Source organism: Trachemys scripta, chromosome 1, assembly GCF_013100865.1.
Source record: "Trachemys scripta elegans isolate TJP31775 chromosome 1, CAS_Tse_1.0, whole genome shotgun sequence".
NCBI lineage: Eukaryota > Metazoa > Chordata > Testudines > Emydidae > Trachemys > Trachemys scripta.
In genome coordinates, this window is record NC_048298.1 from 269,130,770 (window position 1) to 269,154,311 (window position 23,542).

The following is a 23,542-nucleotide window of genomic DNA, read 5'->3' on the forward strand; positions in this document are numbered from 1 at the left end:
GAGAGTGTACATGGGCATGCAGACTGAAAATCCTTTAAAATCATTCCTGGTATGGCCTGTAACTTCATTTTGGAGAAATGTTCTTAGATAAATCGTTTCTGATTGGTAGGGCTTCTGAGTTTAAGTTTTAACTGATAAGAAACTGATAAAACACTCCCAATTTTTAAAAAATAAATAAAAGGAAGAGGAAGAAAAGAAAATCGGCATATATCCAATAAACAATGTATATGGTTACCTTTTACTGAAAGGCTTAGCTACATGGAGCAGAACGCAGACTACAGAGGTGTGATTGCAGTAGCACTCTAATGTATTGCGCATTAATCAGCCCATGCAGATCCTACTGGTGTGTTCTAAAAGTTTAACACTAAAGGGAACATTACAAAAAGATTACTCGTTACAGTATATACAAAAAGAAACCTGTCAAAAATCCCAATTTTTTGACATCTACATAAAACTCAAAAATTGCTAAAAAAACTAAACCCCCAAAATGAAATTAATAAACACTGAAAACCAGAAGCCATACTGACAAGGTATTACATAAAAGAGCATAAATTGTTTGGGAGCTATGGAATCACTCAGTCCTACAGAGTAAGACATTGCTGTCGGACCAGGAACTGTGTCTCCAGATGTAGCACTGGGCTTGAGGGAGATAGTTGGGATAGTCTCTGCTTCACTGGTCTTGAAGAATAAATGATTGGTGATCGAAGGTGCACAATTGCTTTGCTGACTTTGATGTCTCAGAAATATTGTGGGTAAATTCCGTTCTGTTGCACAGCTTCATTGTGAAGTCATTACTCATAGCTCCCACCTGTGGAATTTGGAGGCAGTCCAGTATTGTTGGTCCAGGACTAGGCTTTGCCTTTCAGTTCAGACCACCAGATTTTCTGTCTCCAGTGCAGGAACAAATTGGCTGTTCAGTTTCTCTTGACCATTTTGTTTTAAAACCTTTATTTTTACTCAGTTTCAGGCAGATGCGATTTATAATCTTCCTCCTCCGCCTCTTCCCCTGTATCGGGTTAGTAGTGTCATAGTAGTTTCAGCTACCTGGCTCTGCCACTGCAGTGTCTCCCTGCTGGAATTCTCTGCCCTGACTCAGACAAGGCAGAGAAGTTCTGAGAATTCCTGGTGTAAATCTTGAGATTCCCTATATAAGACAGCACTTACAGGCTCTACAGAGGTTGAATTATGCCCCGCCTGTGGCCAGAATGCTGACTCTTGTACCACTAGGGCTCAGTCTCAGAGTCAGACTAGCGTGTCTGGTTCCCCCACCCCCACCCCAAGGAACAGTGACTTCAGCACAGGAAAGCCTAATGAGGAGATTTTGAGCTTTTGGGGAGAAAGTCTAAGGATGAGGAGGAAGCTATTGGCAAGCTCAGACCTGGCCTGGAGGGGGGGGGGAACCCTGAAAGAATCCAGAATGTCACACCCCCTTCCTCCTCCAGATACTAAAGGGCCCTTGGCTGCCTAGTTCTCCCATTGTTTTATTCTAACTCTTGGAAGGTAGTGGCATAGGTGAGCATTCCTAGTGCTCTAAAGATATATCTCAACCATATGGAGTACATTCTCCAGTTGTACTTACATCTTCATCTCATTGTATCCAGCACTCTAAGACTTTATTTTTTTTTTAACCTTGGATTGGTAAATGCTGCCACCACCTAAGTGCAGAACCCCTTTGAGAGCCCAGGAAGGTACACTTGGGAATTTCTTCCTGTGGGGTACCCTGAAGCCCTTTCACCCACCTCTGGGGAAGAGCTGAGAAAGAAAAAAAGGAAATCGGCTGTTGCCACCAGTTAATTAAACAACTTCTGCACAAACCTCTTAAGGCACAAAAATTCAATTCTGTTCTTAAAAAAGGTAAATTTTATTAATAATAAAAAAAAGAAAATACATCTGGAAACTCAGGCTATTGCTAGATTTAAAAAAAAACAACTACAAGGATTAAGCACCAAGAATAACTTTCTTGAGGTCCAGCTTAAAGGTTACAAGCAAAACAAAAGCACCTGGGGTTAGCACAGAGGCATCCACAAGTCATAACAAAATAAAAGGGATAAACCTAATTGTGTCTTCCTAGACATTTCCTGATCTACTTACATATCTGGGGTTTTAAATGATTAGTTTCTAGGTATGCTACTGATGATTTTTTTATACTTGGCCCAAGCTTCTTACAGCATAGCTGCTGCCCTGTCCACCTCTCCCTGGGAGAACAACAAGAGATAGACAAAGGGGAGTCTTTTTTCAATTTTAAAAAGTTCTAGCCTTCCCATTGGATCTTTTGGCCAGTGCCCACTCACTTCCTTTTACCTATGCATAGCAGTGAGACTTTTTAATCCTTTACAGATAGAGCAATTAGATCACAGCTACTAAGAGGGATTTTATAGCTAACTGGCTGGCTGGGTGTCTGTAAAAGGGAGCTACTTACCCCCCTTCATTTATCATGCACACCCCAAATCACAGACAGTATTGGCCAGCCTGGTTCAGGTCGGGTCCACACCGTCTGGGATTTCTTCCTGGAGGTTTAGGAAAACAGAGTTAATAATGCAGATACATGCACCTCTAATTTTACTACTAATTACACGAAGAACTAAACAGTATGTTCCACATTTTAAGGATTACAATGACTTAGAATACAGGGACATTTTTACCTGACTGATTCTGGGAAACCTTCTCCGGAGAGTGCATTAGCCAGTTTGTTAGAGGCGCCTGAAATGTGTTGTATTTCAAAATTAAAGTCTTGAAGAGCTAAACTCCACTGAAGAAGTTTTTTGTTAGTCTCTTTGACTGTGTGAAGCCATTTCGGTGCATCATGGTCAGTCCACAGGTGCAACCGCTGTCCTGAAATGTATGGGCGTAGCTTCTCCAGAGCATACACAATGGCGTAGCATTCTTTTTCTGAGACTGACCAGTGGCTTTCCCTCTCAGAAAGTTTTTTGCTGAGAAACACAACAGGATGGAATTGTTGATCTGGTCCTTCCTACATTAAAACTGCTTCTACACCACACTCGGACATATTTGTGGTTACAACGAAAGGTTGGTCGAAGACCGGAGCTCTTAGTATAGGGTCAGACGTAAGGGCTGCCTTACACTGGTTAAAGGCTTTCTGACTCTTCTCAGTCCACTGAACTGCATTTGGCTGTTTTTTCCTGGTTAGGTCAGTAAGTGGGGTAGCAATTTGGCTGTAGTGTGGTACAAATCGTCTGTAATACCCAGCCAAGCCCAAGAAGGATTGGACCTGCTTCTTTGACTTAGGGACAGGCCAATTTTGGATAGCATTTACTTTAGCCTGTGGGGGGTTGATAGTTCTTGACCCACCTGGTGTCCAAGGTACAATACCCTGTTTAGGCCTATTTGACATTTTTTGGCCTTAACTGTTAATCCTACCTCCCTTATGCGCTGGAAGACAGCTTGGAGGTGTTCCAGGTGTTTTGCCCATGAATTTGAGAATATGGCCACATCATTAAGATAGGCAACTGCAAATTCCCCAAATCCAGCCAGAAGGTTATCTACCAGTCTCTGGAAAGTGGTGGGTGCATTTCGCAGTCTGAAAGGGAACACATTAAATTCATACAGTCCTATATGGGTGATGAAGGCTGATGTTTCCTTGGCTGGGTCATCTATTGGCACCTGTCAGTACCCCTTAGTTAAGTCTAAGGTGGAGATGTATTGGGCACATCCCAGTTTTTCCAATAGCTCATCTGTGTATAGCATTGGATAGTTCTCTGGGCAAGTTATAGCATTTAGTTTATGATAGTCCACGCAAAAGCAGATTTCCCCATCTGGTTTGGGAACCAGAAGCACTGGAGAGGCCCATGCACTCTCACAGGGGCAGATTACACCCATTTGTAACATGTTCTTGATCTCCCTTTCTATCGTGGTTTTGGCTTGAGGAGCCATCCGGTAGGGTTGGGCTCTAATTGGGCGAGCATCACCAGTGTCAATGGAATGGTACGCCCATTCTGTCCGTCCTGGGGTGGCTGAAAACATTGGTGTGAAGCTGGTGCACAGCTCCTGGATTTGCTGTCGCTGCTTACGCCCAAGGGTTATGGAAAGGTTCACCTCTTCTACTCCACCGTTGCTTTTCCCTTCATAGTAGACTCCTTCAGGCCACTCAGCATTGTCTCTTGCCTGGGCAGTAAACTGGAGAACCTTGATTTCTCAGGAATAAAAGGGCTTTAAAGAATTAACATGGTATACTTTAGGTTTTATTATAGGGTCTGAGAACTCTATGAGGTAATTAACAGCTCCCAGACGCTCTTGGACCATAAATGTCCCGTCCCACGATGCTTCCATCTTACTGGCCTGGAGCGCTTTCAGGACCGTGACTTGGTCACCTACTCTGAAGGAATGCTCTCTGGCATTTTTATCATACCAGGCCTTTTGCTCTTGTCGGGCAACCTGTAGGTTTTCTCGAGCAAGGGCTAGGGAGACTTTGAGGGTGTTTTTCAGGTTGGTTACAAAGTCCAAAATGTTAGTTCCTGGAGAAGATGTAACCCCCTTCCATTGCTGCTTCACCAACTGTAATGGCCCTTTAACTTCATGTCCATAAACGAGTTCAAAGGGTGAAAACTTCAAACTGGGATGTGGTACAGCCCTGTAGGCAAAGAGTAACTGCTGCAATACTAGGTCCCAATCATTGGAGTCCAAAGCAGACTGTGAAGAACTTCAAAAAGATCTCCCAAAACATTGGGCAACAAAATGGCAAATGAAATTTAATGTGGATAAATGTAAAGTAATGCACATTGGAAAAAATAACCCCAACTATACATACAATATGATGGGGGCTAATTTAGCTACAACAAGTCAGGAAAAAGATCTTGGAGTCATCGTGGATAGTTCTCTGAAAACGTCCACGCAGTGTGCAGAGGTGGTCAAAAAAGCAAGCAGGATGTTAGGAATCATTAAAAAGGGGATAGAGAATAAGACTGAGAATATATTATTGCCCTTATATAAATCGATGGTATGCCCTCATCTCGAATACTGTGTACAGATGTGGTCTCCTCATCTCAAAAAAGATATACTGGCACTAGAAAAGGTTCAGAAAAGGGCAACTAAAATGATTAAGGGTTTGGAACTGGTCCTGTATGAGGAGAGATTAAAGAGGCTAGGACTCTTCAGCTTGGAAAAGAGGAGACTAAGAGGGGATATGATAGAGGTATATAAAATCATGAGTGATGTGGAGAAAGTGGATAAGGAAAAGTTATTTACTTATTCCCATAATACAAGAGCTAGAGTCATCAAATGAAATTAATAGGCAGCAGGTTTAAAACAAATAAAAGGAAGTTCTTCTTCACGCAGCGCACAGTCAACTTGTGGAACTCCTTACCTGAGAAGGTTGTGAAGGCTAGGACTATAACAGAGTTTAAAAGAGAACTGGATAAATTCATGGGGTTTAAGTCCATTAATGGCTATTAGCCAGGACAGGTAAGGAATGGTGTCCCTAGCCTCTGTCTGTCAGAGGATGGAGATGGATGGCAGGAGAGAGATCACTTGATCATTGCCTGTTAGGTTCACTCTCTCTGGGGCACCTGGCATTGGCCACTGTCGGTAGACAGGATACTGGGCTAGATGGACATTTGGTCTGACCCGGTACGGCCTTTCTTATTTTCTTATGTTCTTATGGAGTGCTTATTCACAAATTTATGTATCATGGCCCCCAAAGTCTCATTAAACTTCTCCACTAGGCCATTCGTTTGATGGTGGTAAGGGGTGGCAACTAAGTTGTTCACCCAGTGAGCTTCCCAAAGATGTTTCATGGTCCCTGCAAGGGACCTGCTGTGCCAAGAACTGCACTCTTGATGCTGGAGACATTGGTTCCTCTCTGGGTTGTGGACTTGGGCTTGGTCCCACTGGAAGCAATGCAGGAGATGGGGGCGTCTCTGTCGACTGTGAACCACTCTCCGCCGGTGCACTAGGTTGTATTTCAGGCCCCGGTTGAGCTTCTTGCACCGGTTTAGCTGCTGCTGTAGGTGCAGGCTCTGCGGTGCCCTTTGGTGTTGGCTCCCCTGACTCTGATGGGGTTGCAAACACAGGCTTTGGTGCTGACTGCTCCACCAGTTCCAGTCCTTGGGCTGGTTCTGGCTGGGTCCTGGGAACTGGATCTACAACCGCTGCCATAGACTCTGGTCTGGGTCCACCACCTCTGGCTGGGTCCCCGGGCCTGTGGTATCAGGGGACACAGACTGGATACTTGTAGGAGGCTCAGAAATCATAGAATAGAATCATAGAAGATTAGGGTTGGAAGGGACCTCAGGAGGTCATCTAGTCCAACCCCCTGCTTGAAGCAGGACCAATCCCCAGATTTTTACCCCAGATCCCTAAGTGGCCCCCTCAAGGATTGAACTCACAACCCTAGGTTTAGCAGGCCAATGCTCAAACCACTGAGCTATCCCTCCCCCCATAAATGAACTTAGGCATGGAGGCCTGTTTAACCTGGCTACGGGTGACCATCCCCACCCTCTTTGTTAGACTCACATGGTTGGCTAAGTCTTCTCCCAGCAGCATGGGATTGGGATAATCGTCATAGACTGCAAAAGTCCATATTCCTGACCAGCCCTTGTATTGGACAGGCAGCTTGGCTGTAGAGAAGTTAAAGGAGTTGTCCTTAAAGGGTTGCACTGTCATTTGGGCCTCTGGGTTGATGAATTTGGGGTCCACCAGGGATTGGTGGATAGCTGACACCTTGCTCCAGTGTGTTTCCACGGAGTAATTTTCCTCCTGCCACACTCACAGTTTCCCTTCGCTCTGGGGATATTTGCGAGGCATCTGGGCCTGAAGGCTCTTGGTGGGATCCTGGGGTGATGAGTTGCAGTTAGCTGGGGGCAGTTGGCCTTTACATGCCCCAGCTCATTACATTTAAAGCATTGCCCAGCTGACTGTGGGCTGGGGCGAGGTGGGTGGTTGGAGACAAGGGTGGTGGGACGAGAGGGCATCTGGGGTCTCCCTGGCTGTGTGGAGGGAGAGGGGGTTTTGTGAGGTGAGGTTTTGGGCTGACCCCAATGGTGGGATCTCATCTTGGGCTGCCCCTTTTGGTATCCCCATCAACTGCTACTAGCTTTCTTCTTCTCTGCCACCTCTGCCACCCATTTGGCTCTGATATCCCCTGCTTTGATTACGGTTTTGGGCTTCCTATCTAGGATGTACCTTTCTGTTTCCTCAGAAACACCCTCTAAGAACTGCTCCATTTGTATTAGGAAGGACAGATCTTCCGGAGACTTAACATTTGCTCTGATATCCAGGCATCCCAATTTTTTACAATGTGGTAGGTGTGTTGGGAAAATTCCACGTCTGGGTTCCACCTTAGGGCTTTGAACCGCCGACGGGCATGCTCAGGTGTTAGCCCCATCTTAATTTTGGCCTTTTGTTTAAAAAGTTCATACTCATTCATGTGTTCTTTAGGCATTTCAGCTGCCACCTCTGCTAAGGGTCCACTGAGCTGTGGCCTCAGTTCCACCATATACTGGTCCGTAGGGATGTTTTACTGAAGGCAGGCCCTTTCAAAATTTTCTAAGAAGGCCTCTGTATCATCACCTACCTTGTATGTGGGGAATTTCTTGGAATGGGATGGGGGGTACCTGGAGGAGGACTGTTAGAGCTACCTGGTTGACCCAGCTTAGCCCTTTCCAGCTCTAAGTGCTTCAGCTCTATCTCTGCTTTTAAGCACTTTGCCTCCATTTCCCAGCGCTTCATCTGTAGGAAGAAATTCCTGTCTTCCGCAATTAGAATTCAGTCTGGGTTAAGGGAATCCCTCCATCTTGGTACCTGGATCTTGGGTTGGGGAGGGCTGACATTCTCTCCGGGGAAATCTCCAGTCCCTCATCCCCTCTCTGCATTTCTTTTATGGAGCTGGATGTCTGGGCTTGATCTGGGTCTGCCTTCTCCGTGGCATGCCGCATTGGGAAGACTGGTTTCTCTAGGGTTTCGGTGCCTGACTGCAACCTCATGCACAGGGCTGCTCTACTCTAGCCCAGCTATTTCGTTGCCACAAAGCTAGGAAAAAAAATAAACTGCTTGTTGGACTCCCTGGCTTTGCAGGTTGAACCCTTTGCATGCCTGTTCCCCCTCAGGCAGCAAAGAAAAAAAAAGAAAGAGAAAAAAAACCTCAATGGCTTTGCAGGCTGCCAAAAGAAAAATACCTGGCCCAAGCTTCTTACAGCATAGCTGCTGCCCTGTCCGCCTTTCCCGGAAGAACAACAAGAGACAGACAAAGGGGGAGTCTTTTTTTCAATTTTAAAAAGTTCTAGCCTTCTGGCCCTTTTGGCCAGTGCCCACTCACTTCCTTCTACCTATGCATAACAGTGAGACTTTTTAACCCTTTACAGGTAGAGCAATTAGAGAACAGCTACTAAGAGGGATTTTATAGCTACTGGCTGGCTGGGTGTCCATAAAAGGGAGCTACCCTCCCCCTCCCCCATTTATCACAGCATCCTTTAGTAGGAATGTACTATTGGGTTGATTCCCATATAACTCCTTAGGCTTTGTCTACACTGGAACCTGAATGACAAAACTTTTGTCGTTCAAAGGTTTGAAGAAAACACCCCCATGAATGACAAAAGTTTTCGTCACAAAACTCGAGGGTGTGAACAGTGCTTTGTCAGCAGGAGAGCTCTCTCCCTCTGATAAACAGCGACTACACTGTGTGCCTTTTTGTGGCATGTCTCTAGCACCACAGCTGTGTTGCTAAAAGTTGCGTAGTGTAGACATAGCCTTAGTTTATAAATCTCTTGCTTTATATCGGGGGAACATCTATTCCTGCCTATTATTCTACAATAATAATTAAATTCTGCTTAACTTTCCCCCTGCTTAAATCCCATAGAGAGTGCTTCCTGAATTAGGGCATATGAGTATTCCCTGCATTCTTGTGAACAGATGATATGACTACAGACATGCAGTATAAAAGGTTGCACTGAATTGCCTGCATAGGATGGATGAATGACTATTTAGAGATGTGTATCCAGCATCAGTCAGACTCCAATCACCATTGCTCTTCTGACCAGTGATTGCTATAATTTTGTTGCATGTAAATATGTTTTATTAATGTTTATTAAACCTCCACAGACAAAACAATGAAGGGATCAAGTGGGGCAGTTTGGCACCCACACATATTAATGATATAAGTGTTGTGCAGAGAGGTGTAGGGGACATGTGAGTTCCTGTATTGCCTGACAAACTTTACCACTGTGCAGAAATTATTGCTTCAAAATTTTTGCAGTTCAACACACATGGAGCTTATGATGCAAAGTAGTACTAATGAACACATTACATTCTAATAAATACATTATATTGTATGTGAAACAGAGCCCATGTGAACAAAATATCATTTTCAGCATGTTGTACACAGTATAACTAAACCACATGTAGGGTATATGTGGTTTACATAATAGCAAATTGTGCCTATGTACTAATGAGAAAAGTTAAGTGTTAGTATTACACAGCCACAATTTCCTATTATGTACTAATGAGAAATGTTAAATGTATCAATATGACTCAGGGTTTGACACACACAATAAAGAGTGCATGATGCCAAACAGCCAGTTATCTCAGTGCATTATTTCTTGAAGGCTTACACATGGGTAAGGTCACCATACATTTTTAATGGGAATGTGATGCTGTTTTAAAGATAACAGAATGCTATGTTAGATCTCCATGCTGTGGGATGTTCAACCAGGTTCACTGAAGTAAAGTTCATTAATGAGGATTTAAAGACACACTGGGACCTAATTAGCAGTAATTCGTGATTATATCAAACTCACTCACACAGAACATCACACCGAAAACTATTGTTGATGACTGGGTCTAAATACCAGATACAGGATGTGTATCTCATTGAATATGTTGTGGTAGCACCTGTTCTGTATTTGAATGATGATAATAACAACACACAATGCTGTGTACTGTTGTAGTGCTTTGCCAGCAACTGTCATAGTCACTATGGTTCTTATCCAGTATGCATGAAATTACAATTATGTACATAGACAGGCCATAACATTGAGCTTTCAAAGACAAAGTCATGGAAGAGGATAACAAAGGACCCAAGGTTTACAGGCTTGTGAAGAGCTCACTTAAGAGTCCAGCGTAAGCCCCAGTGGTGAATCCTGATGACCTGAATCACTTGTGAAATAATTTACAGGGAACTAATCATTACAGGAACAGAGGAATTGCCACACCAGATCAGATGAGTTGTCCATCTAGTCACTATCCTCCCTATGATAGTGACCTGTACCAGGTGTTCGAGTCACTATCAGGAGCAGGAAACCCTGAATTGGGCAGTTCTCTCTGTTTCACTCTCCAGCCTTGGATGGGAATCTTGTGAAGAATTTCCAAATTTTGTGAATTAATTAAAATAGATTTAACTGTTGAGTTTCCTGTGTGTAATCCATTTGAAGAACATTTCCATCTCAAAAGACAAAGGAGGATGTTGGCTATCACATTCTCCATTCCCAGAAGGAATTCAGCAGTTACAATGTGTTCCATGCTTCAAATCAATAGCTCATAAATGGCTTACCACATTTTTGTAAAATGATTGCTTTTTTCTTTTTAAATGTTATTTTCTAGTCTTTCAGATTATACTTGCCAAGTTTCTCCTGGCTTGTGTGACTAGCTGCCTAAATATATCTCTTTATTTGAGCATGGATTTTTAATGCTGTAATTGTTGAGAAAAGATTTTGAATATTTTCTGTTGGAGTCAGTGGGCATGGCATATGCTCAGTATATGATGCTCCTGACAGTAATTATATCTAATGCAAAATTAGGCCATAATCCTTCAAAGATTTGGGCGCCTGAGAATGCTTGCACCATTGGTTGCTTTATTTACTATTCATCACTCATTGTTCTCCTACAGTATTTAAAAATTTCAAATCATCCAGTCAGGTATCAGAAAATATAATATGTGAAGAATCAGACACCACAAATAGTAAGTATCTAATAGTTGAAGTGAACAATTTGTAAACAACACATAACTTGAAAATTATATGTCCAGACTGTTTAGCAAATACTTAAATTTTTGTTCACTCACAGGAATCCTGAATGGTTTGCAGTTCATTCACCAACTGAAAAAAGCCCGTAGTTGTCGCACTTCTGCTCTAAAGAATACTATTTTACCGGCTTTTGTAGTAAATGTTTGTCCAGTAATGCTCCAATTGAAACCAATTGCAAAACTACTATTGATCTTAGTGGGATTAGGATCAGATTCCCAACACTGAGATAACATTTGAAGCTTGAATATCATAAGTTCACACATCCAGTCTCCTGGTGTGTTCAAATAAGCAGTTTGCTTCCTTCAGAGAAAAAAATGCATACAAGCAATTACTATACTCTGGTGCATGATGTGAAGCAGAGTGCAAAAGATAAATTGCAAGGCAGTGAAGTATTGTTTAGTTTCTATGGAATTATCTCTCTGTTCCATTTGCAGCCACTCAATTTTATTTAATTATTCCCTTATTCTTGTGATGTAACCATGAATTAAACTGTATTTATTCATAATTGCAAATAACTGTTAACAAACAAATTTGAAATTTCTTAGATCTTCTACACTAGTCTAGATGCATGGGTATAAGTTAGAGTTGTAGTTCCTCATTGACAGAAGGTGGAGACAGGACATTTGAGATATTTTTTGGGTGATGTCCACTATATGCAGAACCTGCTATAAATCCACTTTGTGGTTGAGCCAAGTCTTCCCCATCTTTATCCCTTTGGTACTGCTGTGGGATTCCTGTGGCAGACAGCCATGCTGGACTAATGGGGTCTGGTATATATGGCACTCTGGGTACAGCTGTCCACAGCAATGTGCTGCTGCTCTCAAAGCTGGAAGCAGTTTGCTGCCCCTTAGGTCTTCTATGTCACTCAGTCCAGCAGGGTGTCCTTCAGCTGGAAATGAAAGAGAAGGAACTAGTGAGCCCCTTGTATATATAATGGACTGGCCTAGAACATGTTGATTATGTCTCTCTCTCTCTCTCTCTCTCCTATAAAGAAGAGGAGAGGAACCTGTGCGTAAGGCAAAACCTGAAAGAGGAGCAAGTGCAAGTAAGACACTTCATCAGAATTTTGTAATTCCCTGTGGCTGTCTTCCAACTAAAAATTTGTCTTCAGTACCGACCCAAAGAAGTAAAGCTCGAGTACAGAGACAAACATGAGAAAGTACAAAGACCAAAGGGATGTCGGACAAATCAGATAATTACATTTGTCACTGGATACAAATAATCTTTTATGAGATTATCCTGAACATTGATTACAGTTGCAATCACTTTGTAAGAATCTCCAAAATGACTTGTCACTGGGGAATGAACCTGAAACCTTCAGCCTCAGAAATGTGATCTTTTCCTTTTATTTTGTCCAGGGATACATGGGCTGGTGTAACTTCAGGATGATTGTTTTAAAGAGAAGGTGGTGGTGTCCAGATTGCTGAGCCCTTGTCCCTGGTTATTTTACTGCTTCCAGTCTGGATCTTCAGCCATGATAGGGCCTGGGATTTTTCAGCATGAAAAGTTCAGGCCTATTTCTGAAAAAGCAAGCCTGTGAGGATGTGATGGGTGGCATAACCAAACAGTCTGTCTGCTGGCAGAGCAGAATTCTCTTCAAGCATCTGTCCTGGGATAGAAGACCTCAGAGGACTCGAAGGACAAATTGTGACCATTGTTTCATGCCTGCATATGAGAGGAAGGGGTTATAAAATGTCCCCTTCTCCCCTACATTTACTACCCATCCTGTGGGTAGCAGTGCATGGGGGAAAGAGCCAGCCACCTCTGTGGGGTTACTAGTTCCAACTTAGGAAGGTCAGCAAGCTAGGGAAGGAGCACATCAGCCAGCACAGATGAGCTGGCACACTAGGAAAGTGACTTGTGCAGATTATTTCCCTTCCAGAGCAGAAGTGGACTGAGGATCAGATTAAAAAACTGATTCCTGGTCAATTCCTGGGGCAGTGTGGGCCCTTGCTCAGCGTTTCTGAAAAAGCCCCTGTTTAACCTTAATAGGTAGAGGGAAAATTTCTTGATGCTTCTGTGACAATTTGAAGATGATTTTAGAGAATCTTTCTGTGTACAAAAACAACAAGGAGTCCTTGTGGCACCTTAGAGACTAACACATTTATTTGGACATAAGCTTTCATGGGCAGTATGTGAATTCTTGTTGATATTATGAAGTTATTATGAAATTGTTGTATCATGGGATTCTGTTATGTGAATATAAAATCCCCCATTTGCTGACGGGCTTAGCATATCTCTGCCAAACCAGGGACAGTAGTTAGATAGAAAAACCTTAAGTGGTTGCCTGTTCAGATGGAAACATCTTTTGATAATGTGTTGACTGAAACTTGGCGAGGCTAGTCCCTCTAACTTCCCTGCATGGAGAAAGAGTGGAAAATCTGCAGCAGAAGAACAAATAATCAAGGTATTTTTAGGGGATTATATAAACATCATGAGGGTGTTGCCATCCTTTTGAAGAAGGGAGTGGAGCGGTCCCTGCTCGAGTGGAAGTCCATCAGCAGCAGACTTATGAGAGCCAGACTGAAAGGGAAACAAAATACTATCACCCTGATTCAGTGCTATGGTCCGACAAATGACAGTGATGAAGAAGGAAAGGACAAATCTACCTTACACTACAGGTGGAGCTAGAGAGAGTACTATGCCACGACATAACTATCATCATGGGAGCCCTGAATACCAAGATCAGGAAGGACAACACAGATAACAGAGCAATGGGAAGACATGGGTGTGGCACCATGAATAAAAACGGAGAGAGGCTTGTTGATCTATGCAATACAAACGACCTAGTCATCGGTGGAACCCTATTTCAGTATTGTGAAATTCACAAGCAGGCATGGTGTTCTTGAAACGGCAGAGATAAGAACAAGATTGACCATATGATGACCAATGGCAAATGGCGACGCTCATTGACAGTTGTGAAAGTGAGAAGGGAAGCAGATGTTGGCAGCGATCACCGCCTTGTGACAGCCTCCATCAAGCTAAATCTGAGAAGTGTGGGTCCACCAAACAAGGGACATAAATGTTATGAAGTTACAAGCTAAAGTCCCCTGAAATACAGAAAGCCTTTGTTCTGCAGTTAAAGAACAGGTTTCAGGCACTTGCAGACCTTTAGGAAGAGGGGAATGCAGATCAACAAGAGGTGGGACAAAATAACAACAATCTATAAACAGAGCAATGAATCCTGTTTAGCAGAAGAAAAGAAAGGAGTAGATTATATCCAGCACATGGAACACCATAGAAACCAGGTGAGCCTTGAAGAAAAAAGTTTTAGACACAAAATCCCAGAAGCTAAGGGACAAATATTATGAGCAGAATAGCACGGCACACCAGGAGGTTAAACGCCTTTAGAGAGCAGACAAACAACACTATATTGATAATCTGGCAATACAAGCAGAGGATACAGCTGCCTGTGGTGAACAAGGAACCATCTACAAAATGACACGGCTTATCAGTGGCAAACGGCAGACACCAACAAACACACTCATCAGGGACAAGGCCACCTATTGGCAACAGAAAAAGAACAAGAAATGTGCTGGACAGAGCATTTCAAGGAATTGTTGAACAGGGAACCACCTAAAGAGGAAGCAAACATCCAGGCAGGGCCGACCTTTCCCATACGCAAAGTACGCAGCTGCGTAGGGCACCAGGAAATGTGGGGCACCGAATTTCCTGGTGCCTTGCGCAGCTGCGTGCTGCTCCAGCCCCTGCCCCGCCCCTTCCCTATGGCCCCCGCCCCCTGCTCTGCCCAGCCCTGCCCCTTCCCGCCCCTGAGGACTGCAGCAGAGATGGGCCTGCAGTCACCAGCGGCGGAAAGTGCAGCGGCCCGGCCCCAGCCGTGCTGACGTTGAGTGCGTATGGCCCCAGAATAGCTAGGGACGGCCCTGCATCAAGGAGGCAGAAGAAGATCTTGATATCAACACAGACATCTCAACAAAAGAAGAGATCATCCAAGCCATCAAATCCTTAAAAAATGGGAAAGCTCCTGGCAAGGAAAACTTGAATACATAATTGTTCAAGGTAAATCCTGAGTTAGTATCCTGGCCCCTCTGTTCACATCAATCTGGGAAAGAGAAAAAGTGCCAGATGAGTGGGCCAATGGAGTTATAAATGAAGATACCAAAGAAAGGAGCTCTCAGTGATTTTAATAACTGGTGTGGTATCACACTTTTATCTATGCAAAACAAGTTATTGTGTAAGATCATAATCCAGTGTATATCAAAGGCAGTTGATAGCGTTCTCAGAAAAGAGCAAGCCGGTTTTCAGAAAGGGCGTGGATGCACAGAGCAGATCTTCACTCTACAAAATATAATAGAACAATGCTTAGAATGGTAGTGGCAATTCAACATAAACTTAATAGATTTTGAGAAGGCTTTTGACAGCATTCACAGGAGCAGCCTATGGCGCATTTTGCGGGCATATGGAATCCCTCTCCATATAATCAACATCATCAAAAGCTTCTATTCCGACTTTACGGCAGTGTTGATCACAGTGAGCTCAGTTGTGAAGTCAAAACAGAAGTACATCAGGGGTGCGTCATGTCTGCAATCCTCTTCAACAGTGCCATCAACTGGGTAATGCAGCGTACAACAGAAGACATGCCAAGAGGCATTAAATGGACACCCTTCTCATACCTTGAAGACCTAGGCTTTGCAGATGATCTCGCTTGCCTATCACATATTCAGCACCATATACAAGAAAAAACAATCCAACTCAATACGTTCAGCCAGCAAATCGGACTAAAAATTAACTGCAATAAGACAGATATCATGATCCTTAATATTGCCTCACCATTATCACTATGGATATAGGATCATGTTCTCACCAGTGTAGAAACATTCACATACTTAGGCAGCACCTCTAGTCAGGATGGTGGAACAAGCCAGGACATCCGGAACAGAATCAATAAAGCTAGGAACACCATCAGGAGCTTAAATACAGTCTGGAAACCATGAAAACACAACACCAAAACCAAACTCAAGATTTATCATAGCTGTGTACTTTCAACACTACTTTATAGTGCAGAATGCTGGGGAATGTATGACATGTCCAAACTGTCTTCACTCCATACAACTAGCCTCAAAAACATTTTCCATATATTTTAGCCCAGAATAAGACCTATTCACACAGTGCAGCCAAGAAAATAAGAGCACAATCATTACCAGGAAGTGTTGGAGATGGACTGGCCATGTACTTTGAATGAAAACTGATTCCATCACCAGAATAGCAATAAAATGGATACCTGAAGGCAAATGAAAACGAGGCCATCTGAAAACAATGTGGCAAAGAGCTGTGAAAGCTGAACTGAAAGACCTGGGGCAGAGCTGGGGAACCATTGAAAGACTTGCTAGAACGCGATAGGAGTGGAAAAGCTTTGTCGCTGCCCTAAATGCCAGAAGCGTAATGAGTATAAACCTGGGGGACTTGCAAAGCAAGAAACAGGAAGCTTTTGGCAGGAGTGAACAGGAGACAGACAAGCTTTCATAATAAAGGTCTTTGGTTTAGCTGTGGGACCAACGAAGGTCAGAGAAGGATAGCTGACTTAGAGATGGGGAGAGGCTTCATGATTCTGAAGAGATGCCAGAAGCTGCAGGGAAGAATCCTGATACCCCAGAGCACTCTGCCTAAGCCCAAAGAGCTCTCGAGAGTGGTGAGGAACCGGAAGCAGGGAAACATGTATAATCATGGTTATCATTTTGTCTAGATCTGTGTATTTCTTGTGCTAAGTAAAGAATATTTGTGTTTAGAATTCTGTGCAAAGTCTGTGTCTGTTCTGGTTTCTCTGCCGCATGCTCATGAAGAGTTAAATTGTAGACCTAGAGCACCGACACATCTGGAATTCTGGGAGCAGGTGTGTTTAAGCTATGGGGAGAACCTGAGTTGTCAGTACTACCCCAGGGGCTCGGCAGTTGGACTGCAAGATCTCAGCTCTCAAAGGGGTGCTAAAAAGAGGATTTGCACCCCAAACATGTGCCTAAAGGCCCCAAGCCAGGGGCATTGCCTGGAAAGGAGGCTTAAAATACAAAGGGCCCAGTGAGGAGGAACCCAAAGATAACAGCCCTGGAGGGTGTCCAGCCAAAGGGGGAGCTCTACTAGGGCTGTGCACATGATAGTTTCAAATAATCTTTGTCAGAGAATGGCTTGTCAGAAATAGTTTTTCCTACAACCTGTGGATATTATGTCCTCCTACCTGCAGATGGAGGCAAGCAACCAAAATACTTGTCACTTCAGTCCTATATAAAGGGAGGAGCATATATGTAAACCTTTTCCTTTCGTGTCTCCAACAGCTATCTCCTAAACAAAAGGAATCACCTGAATTGGATTGCTTACACAGCATTTTTCATATAACATTTGAATGTCTCTGTTATAATCTTTTGTCACTCTTCCAAGCAGCAAACAAACTCTTCAATGAATACTTTTTTTATAGATCAAATAGAATCGTGAACAAACTTTTACTTCACCCCACTCCACTTTCTTTCCAATCCATTTTGGGTATTTTTCTTGGGGGAGACTAAAAGAAGGTATGTGAACACTGCTTCAGGAGTATAGAACGTAGAGAATTCAATAACAACTGAGAGTCATTTGACTTTCAACTGTAGTCAAGGAAGGGTGGAAATCTAGGTCAGTCATAACTTTCTTCTTGTGAAACAAAAGTGACCAACCACTTGATAGCAATCTTCCTTTTTTTGCCTTTACTTCAGAGACACATAAAGGGCAGTCACAGCGGGAAGCAACGCGGGCCGAGGGATGTGCTGTCCGCCGCTTCCCGCTGCCCCCATTGGCCTGGAGCAGCAGACCGTGGCCAGTGAGTGCCGTGATTGGCCGAACCTGCGGACGCGGCAGGTAAACAAACCAGCCCGGGCTGCCAGGGTGCTTACGCTGGCAAGCCGCGTGCCAAAGGTTGCCGATCCCTGTTATGCATCATAAAATGGTGTGAATAGGTTTTATTTTTAATTTTAACTCAAACTGCCTTTTTAGGTTTGTGGATAGATAAATACATTAAAATACAAACCTTTACTAAATAGTTAGAATTCTATTAAGCAAATCTTTGTTGTATATGCATGTGGGACAGAGAAATTCCATAAATACTTAGCAAATACTTTTTTGGTCTTCAGCCAAATATCTAGTATTATTCAGTGAATACGGAATATGAATACAAGCAATCAAAATACAATAATTTTGTTGTTAGATTTTATTGCCATGTTATAATGAATGCTATTGTGATTCAAAAGCCGCAAAGAGTCCTGTGGCACCTTATAGACTAACAGACGTATTGGAGCATGAGCTTTCGTGGGTGAATACCCACTTTGTCTGATGCATTTCACATCCGACAAAGTGGGTATTTGCTGCTTTTACAGATCCAGACTAACACGGCTACCTCTCTGATATTGTGATTCAAATAACTCATAGCATATCTGAAGCAACCACTATCATAATTATCAATAATCCCTTGTAGAGACATGTGTGATTTCATTAGCAATAAGTAATGAGGCAGGCAGGCAGAGTTGATGGAATGAGATCTTAAAGTATGCTAAGTAGGCAGAGGTACATTCTGAGGCTCTACAGTTTGACAGGGAGCAGCTTGACCTCTGATTGCATTTCTGAGCCTCTTGATGTCACACCAAACTTGGTCTTTCCTGAAATCAGAACCTTTTTCTTCTTTCATACTACATGTGCCAAGTCTAAGTATAATTTAAGCAAGTGACTGTACAGAGAGGCAGTATGGTCTGGAGATAAGACACAGAGATTTAGATTTTATACCTAGCTCTGACACTGAATTGTTATAAGCACTTGTCCAAGTTCCTTAGGGCCAGATTTTTAAAGGTACTTAGATGCCTACAGATGCAGATTGGTGTCTAACTGCCTTAAAAATCTGGCCCCTAGAGTCACATTTCAGAAGCTTTTGCATTTGTAGATCCTTATGTTGTTGCTTAGTTTGGGGCACAAGCAGGAGATGGCATGGTCAGTGCCAGCATGAGAGACTTATGAGGAAAATTTTGGCTACTGCAAAAAGTGTGGTGTTAATGATACTGTGCATCCGAAGAAGTGGGCTGTAGTCCACGAAAGCTTATGCTTTAATAAATTTGTTAGTCTCTAAGGTGCCACAAGTACTCCTGTTCTTTTTGCGGATACTGTGTGAGTTATCCTTCTGAGTCATCTGCTGAACTAGTGGTTCCAGGAGTCAGTGCGGTTTTGAAGGTGTTGCCTTTCAGATGAGACATAATGTGATTGTGATTTGTTGTTTTTGTTTGTTTGTTTGTTCACATGGGTTCTTTTGAACACTGTACTCATTTCTGATCCATGACATTCCCACTCCTGAAGATTTGTTCTGAGTTGAAATGAAACCAAAATCTCAAAATTAAACTCAGCCAGAACTACACTGTTTCATATCAAAATAATATGCAGCTTTGTATTTCAGGCATGGTCCACATAAACTCAAAACATTAATAATTTGAAGTGGTCTTTTTTTTTCTTGTTTGGTGAATTTGATCTGAATTTCAGTCTGGGAATAGAACCTGAAACTAGAATAGTTTGGGGTTTTGTTACCAACACTTCACATAGCCATAGACTTAACCACACGTGATTAAGATCTGATGGCAAAATTTGGGCTGGTAACCCTGGTTTCCTGGAAAAATTTTAAACTGGATAATAACCTTATATGTACGGCGGATCGCGGCCACTGGGAGTTGTGAGCGGCTGTGCCTGCGGACTGTCAATGTAAACACTGTCTTGGGGCCAGCCAGCAGATTACCCTGATGGGCTGCATGTGGCCCGTGGACTGCAGGTTACATACCACTGATCTAAGGCATGCACTCTCCTTTCTCCTAATTCTGAAAACCCCTCCTTTGGGGGCTGTTTGGATATCACTTATGAGAATTTGGGCATCAGCTCTGTGAATCTGGAGGGGTGGTGAAACAACCAATGAATAATTTTGGGAGCAAGTCAAGCTTTTGAGTTTACACAGAGCTCTTCATTTGGTCTGGGAAACTCATAGAGTTTGCACTCCCCCCAGATGGGTTCCTTCCACTTTAAGTAAATGTAGCAAGGCAAACTTGTATATGGCGAATTGATGTTATATTAGTCTAATACGTTTGAAAGTCTCTTCCTGTTGGATTGTTCTCCTTTGCCACGGCTATGATTTTATGATTGTTATTCTATAATTAAGCATATACATATTTACAGATGAGTAATATGAGTAATTAACAATATATTGATTACAAGAAATTGAGATTAATTATAGTATATAAAGGACTTCAAGATATTCTTGCCAGTGAAAATGGGAATGAATCCAACATCTGTTTTTCTTCCTGTAACTTACCTTGCATATTTTTCCACAATAAATACAGATTATAAATGCAGTTTCTTTTCAAGGTCAGTTACCTATTGCCATGCTTGTTGGGATGATGACACAGTTACAAAGGTGCCATTTAAAACTAGACTGGATTGGACAGATTACATTGGAATAGACTAAAAGGAACAATACTGCATTAACGGGAATGGCATATAGAGTTATAAATAGAATCATAAAATGATTAGGTCATCTAGTCTGTCCCCTTTTCTGATGCAGAATTGCTTTTTTTCCCAATAAGCTTCCTATTGCTTTTTCCAGGGCAATTTTAGTTAGCTTCAGTGTGGGGGCTTCTCCCACTCTCTCTGGAAAATTGTTCCACAGTGTTACAGATCTCAGTGTCAGGAGGCTTTCCTAATAATTAGCTTAATTTTTCTTAGCTTTCTTACTGCTGATTCTGCCATCTTGTTCCATGCTAAATAACTATTTCTTTCTTGATATCAGATATTTATAGTTTTGTCTTCTATGAGCCCTCATGTAGCCAGGCTACACGTTTCACATTTAAAAATCTTTCCCAACGAGTCACTTCTTCCAGATCCTTGATCTACTTGCTTCTGGACTCTCCGAGTTTGTCTTCAATTGTCTAGTAATAAGTTGGCTGCTACTGAATCTTATATTTCAGGTGCAGACTCACCAGAGTTGTATATTTGCACACTCACCTTGAATATTTTTTATGCAGTATAGCATTGCAAACTCATATTTAATTTCTTGTTCACTACCACCTCCAAGTCTCTTTGGGCATTACAGCTTTTCAGATTTATGATTTTCTAATTATATTTTTCCATATGCCATATTCCATAACTTGTACTTTGTGTTGGATCTTATTTTATCTGCCCATATTTTTGTTCTCTCTAGGTCCCTAAATATTATTTCAGTCTTGAAAATACAAATGCGTTTTCCTAATTTTTCCATCTGTTTATATATTCCCAAGTTTCATTAAAGTTGAATAAGAATTTTATACAGTTGTAAAATCACTGCTTTATTATCTGTTTAATTTCTTAAGGTACTTTCAAAATGTTGAAGGGTAACGAATGTTGATTATAAAGCCATTTTTTTTTAAAAAAAGTTTCTCTATGTAAACAGGCATTTCTGTAGGACATTCTAATTCAAAGTTATTTTGTGTATGGATCTACAGAAACAAGAGGACTCATACATACTACACTGTCTATGTCTGGAAATATGCTAAAACAAAGTGAAATCTTATTCTGCCAACATCATAGAAAGTAAATTATATTTTGCAACAATTACAGTTCAAAGGTTCTGTTGTAAATGGAGATATCCCATCTCCTAGAACTGGAAGGGACCTTGAAAGGTCATCAAGTCCAGCCCTCTGCCTTCACTAGCAGGACCAAGTACTGATTTTGCCCCAGATCCCCAAGTTGCCCCCTCAAGGATTAAGCTCACAACCCTGGGTTTAGCAGGCCAGTTCTCAAACCACTGAGCTATCCCTCCCCCCAAATGCTTGTCATTTATTCTTTATCACCAAACAAATACTTCTAAATATTATCTCAAACTAGGTTCTAAGGTAGAATATTTTTGCAGGGACACTTACTTGAGTTATTTGTATTAGATTCATTTTCTAGCAAGGGTTATGGGCCATCTTTATAACTTGAATTTGAATAAACTGACATTTATTCCTTACAAGATAAAGAGAGGGCTTCATTTTGATCTCCCTCATATATACATCAAGAGTACCTCCATTGAAGTCTTTGAGCCAGTTTGGGCCAGAAGCTGTTTTTAAAACTGCTTTGTGTTGATGGAATGGTGAAATGTATCTAAAGCATTTTGATGGTCCAGTTGAAATACACTGGAGCAGAAAATGTTGTGAAGTCAGAATCAAGCCCAGAATATTTGCATTAGATCTTTTAGTACAACACTGGCAAAATTATCATGAGTATCTCAGTAGCCCTAAAGTAATTTATGTGTTGTACTATCAGTACATCAGTTTGATATGTTACATATTGGCTTGCTCCTACAAGATTCTGGGCATCTTCAACTTTCATTAAAATTGTTGAGAGCTGACGGTGCTCAGTGCCTTCCAGAGTTGGATGTGGCAGTAAAAAAATTGATCAAATGAGTTAGCATTAGTTTAGGTGCAGTTACCATATTTGATATTCCCCAGGGTACAATCTAGGCTGGGATGCCTCTTGCACTGCTTTGCTAGTGAACAACCACCTCTCCAGGTTCTGCTCACACACACAGCCTTCAGCATATAACTTCCTCCCAGCTACACAGTATTGAGAGCTACTAGCTAGCCACTCATAAATTACTTACAGGGCAACACCTGCATATCCTCAGTCCCATCCTTGTTCCCCAGAAAAGGGTGTCTTGTACTGCTAAGTATTGTCCTGGGACAGTGTAATCTCATAGTAAGTCCATCATTCCAACACTGGGTAATGATTATGCACCATCCTTATTTATCAAGTAGATGTTCCCCACACACTTTAATGCAAACTCATATTGGTTAAGATAAAACAGTAAGATAAGTTTATTAACTACAGAAAGAGAAATTTTAAGTGATTACAAGTATATATGCATATAAGTCAGGATAGGTTACAAAAGAAATAAAAAAGATAAAAATGTAAGCTAATTCCTAACTTTACCAAGCTAATAGGCTTAAATGCAAAAGGTATGTCTCACCGTCAGCTGCAATACTTTTCACAGACTGCGTTCCTTTCCAGCCTGGGACCACTTCCCCGTTTGTTCAGTTCTTTGAGAGTCGTTGTAGTCATGAGCTGAGAGATGGAAGGAGGAGAGGTGATGTGGAGGTCACTGTTGTGATGTTATTGACATGACCTGTGACCGTATAGATCATTGTTGCAACCAGGGTCCTATGGTTGCACCAGGTCTTGTACAGAGGAGGTCAAGTGGAATGTCTATGGAAAGGTTGTAGTTTGCTGGTTATGATTATGCTGTCTGTATGTGTGTATCATTTTTGCATTTCAAGTTATGAATATTGGCTATGTACTTGTATCTCAATGTGTTCGATTCTAAGTTGCCTCAGTGAAGCATTTGGTCAACTTACTGAGAATAGTCCTTTCTCAAGAAGTGCCCAATCAAGAAACACTTAACTGACAATGGACTTCGGGAGATGCCAATCCACATCTGAGCTTTCCTGGGAAGGTTCAAACAATGGTGTTGGCCTGCAAAAAACTGAATGATTCATGGACATGTGACTTGCCCAGGTAGCTACAAACTTCATCTTGTTGCTGTGACTTTGCAC

General features: G+C 42.2%; 1 protein-coding gene across 5 annotated transcripts in view; it reads left to right on the forward strand.

The window, feature by feature from the left end:
- KLF12 (Kruppel like factor 12) overlaps positions 1 to 23,542 on the forward strand; it is a 348,332-nt gene that overhangs the window by 127,719 nt on the left and 197,071 nt on the right. The window contains exon 1 of one of the 5 annotated variants that reach the window (XM_034758345.1): positions 17,683 to 17,813. The exons of the other annotated variants lie outside the window; for them this stretch is intronic. Within the exon in view, the coding sequence (XP_034614236.1) occupies positions 17,718 to 17,813 (96 nt within the window). The 5' untranslated portion in view covers positions 17,683 to 17,717. Of the gene's footprint in view, positions 1 to 17,682; positions 17,814 to 23,542 lie in introns of those variants that run through there. 5 annotated transcript variants of the gene reach the window in all.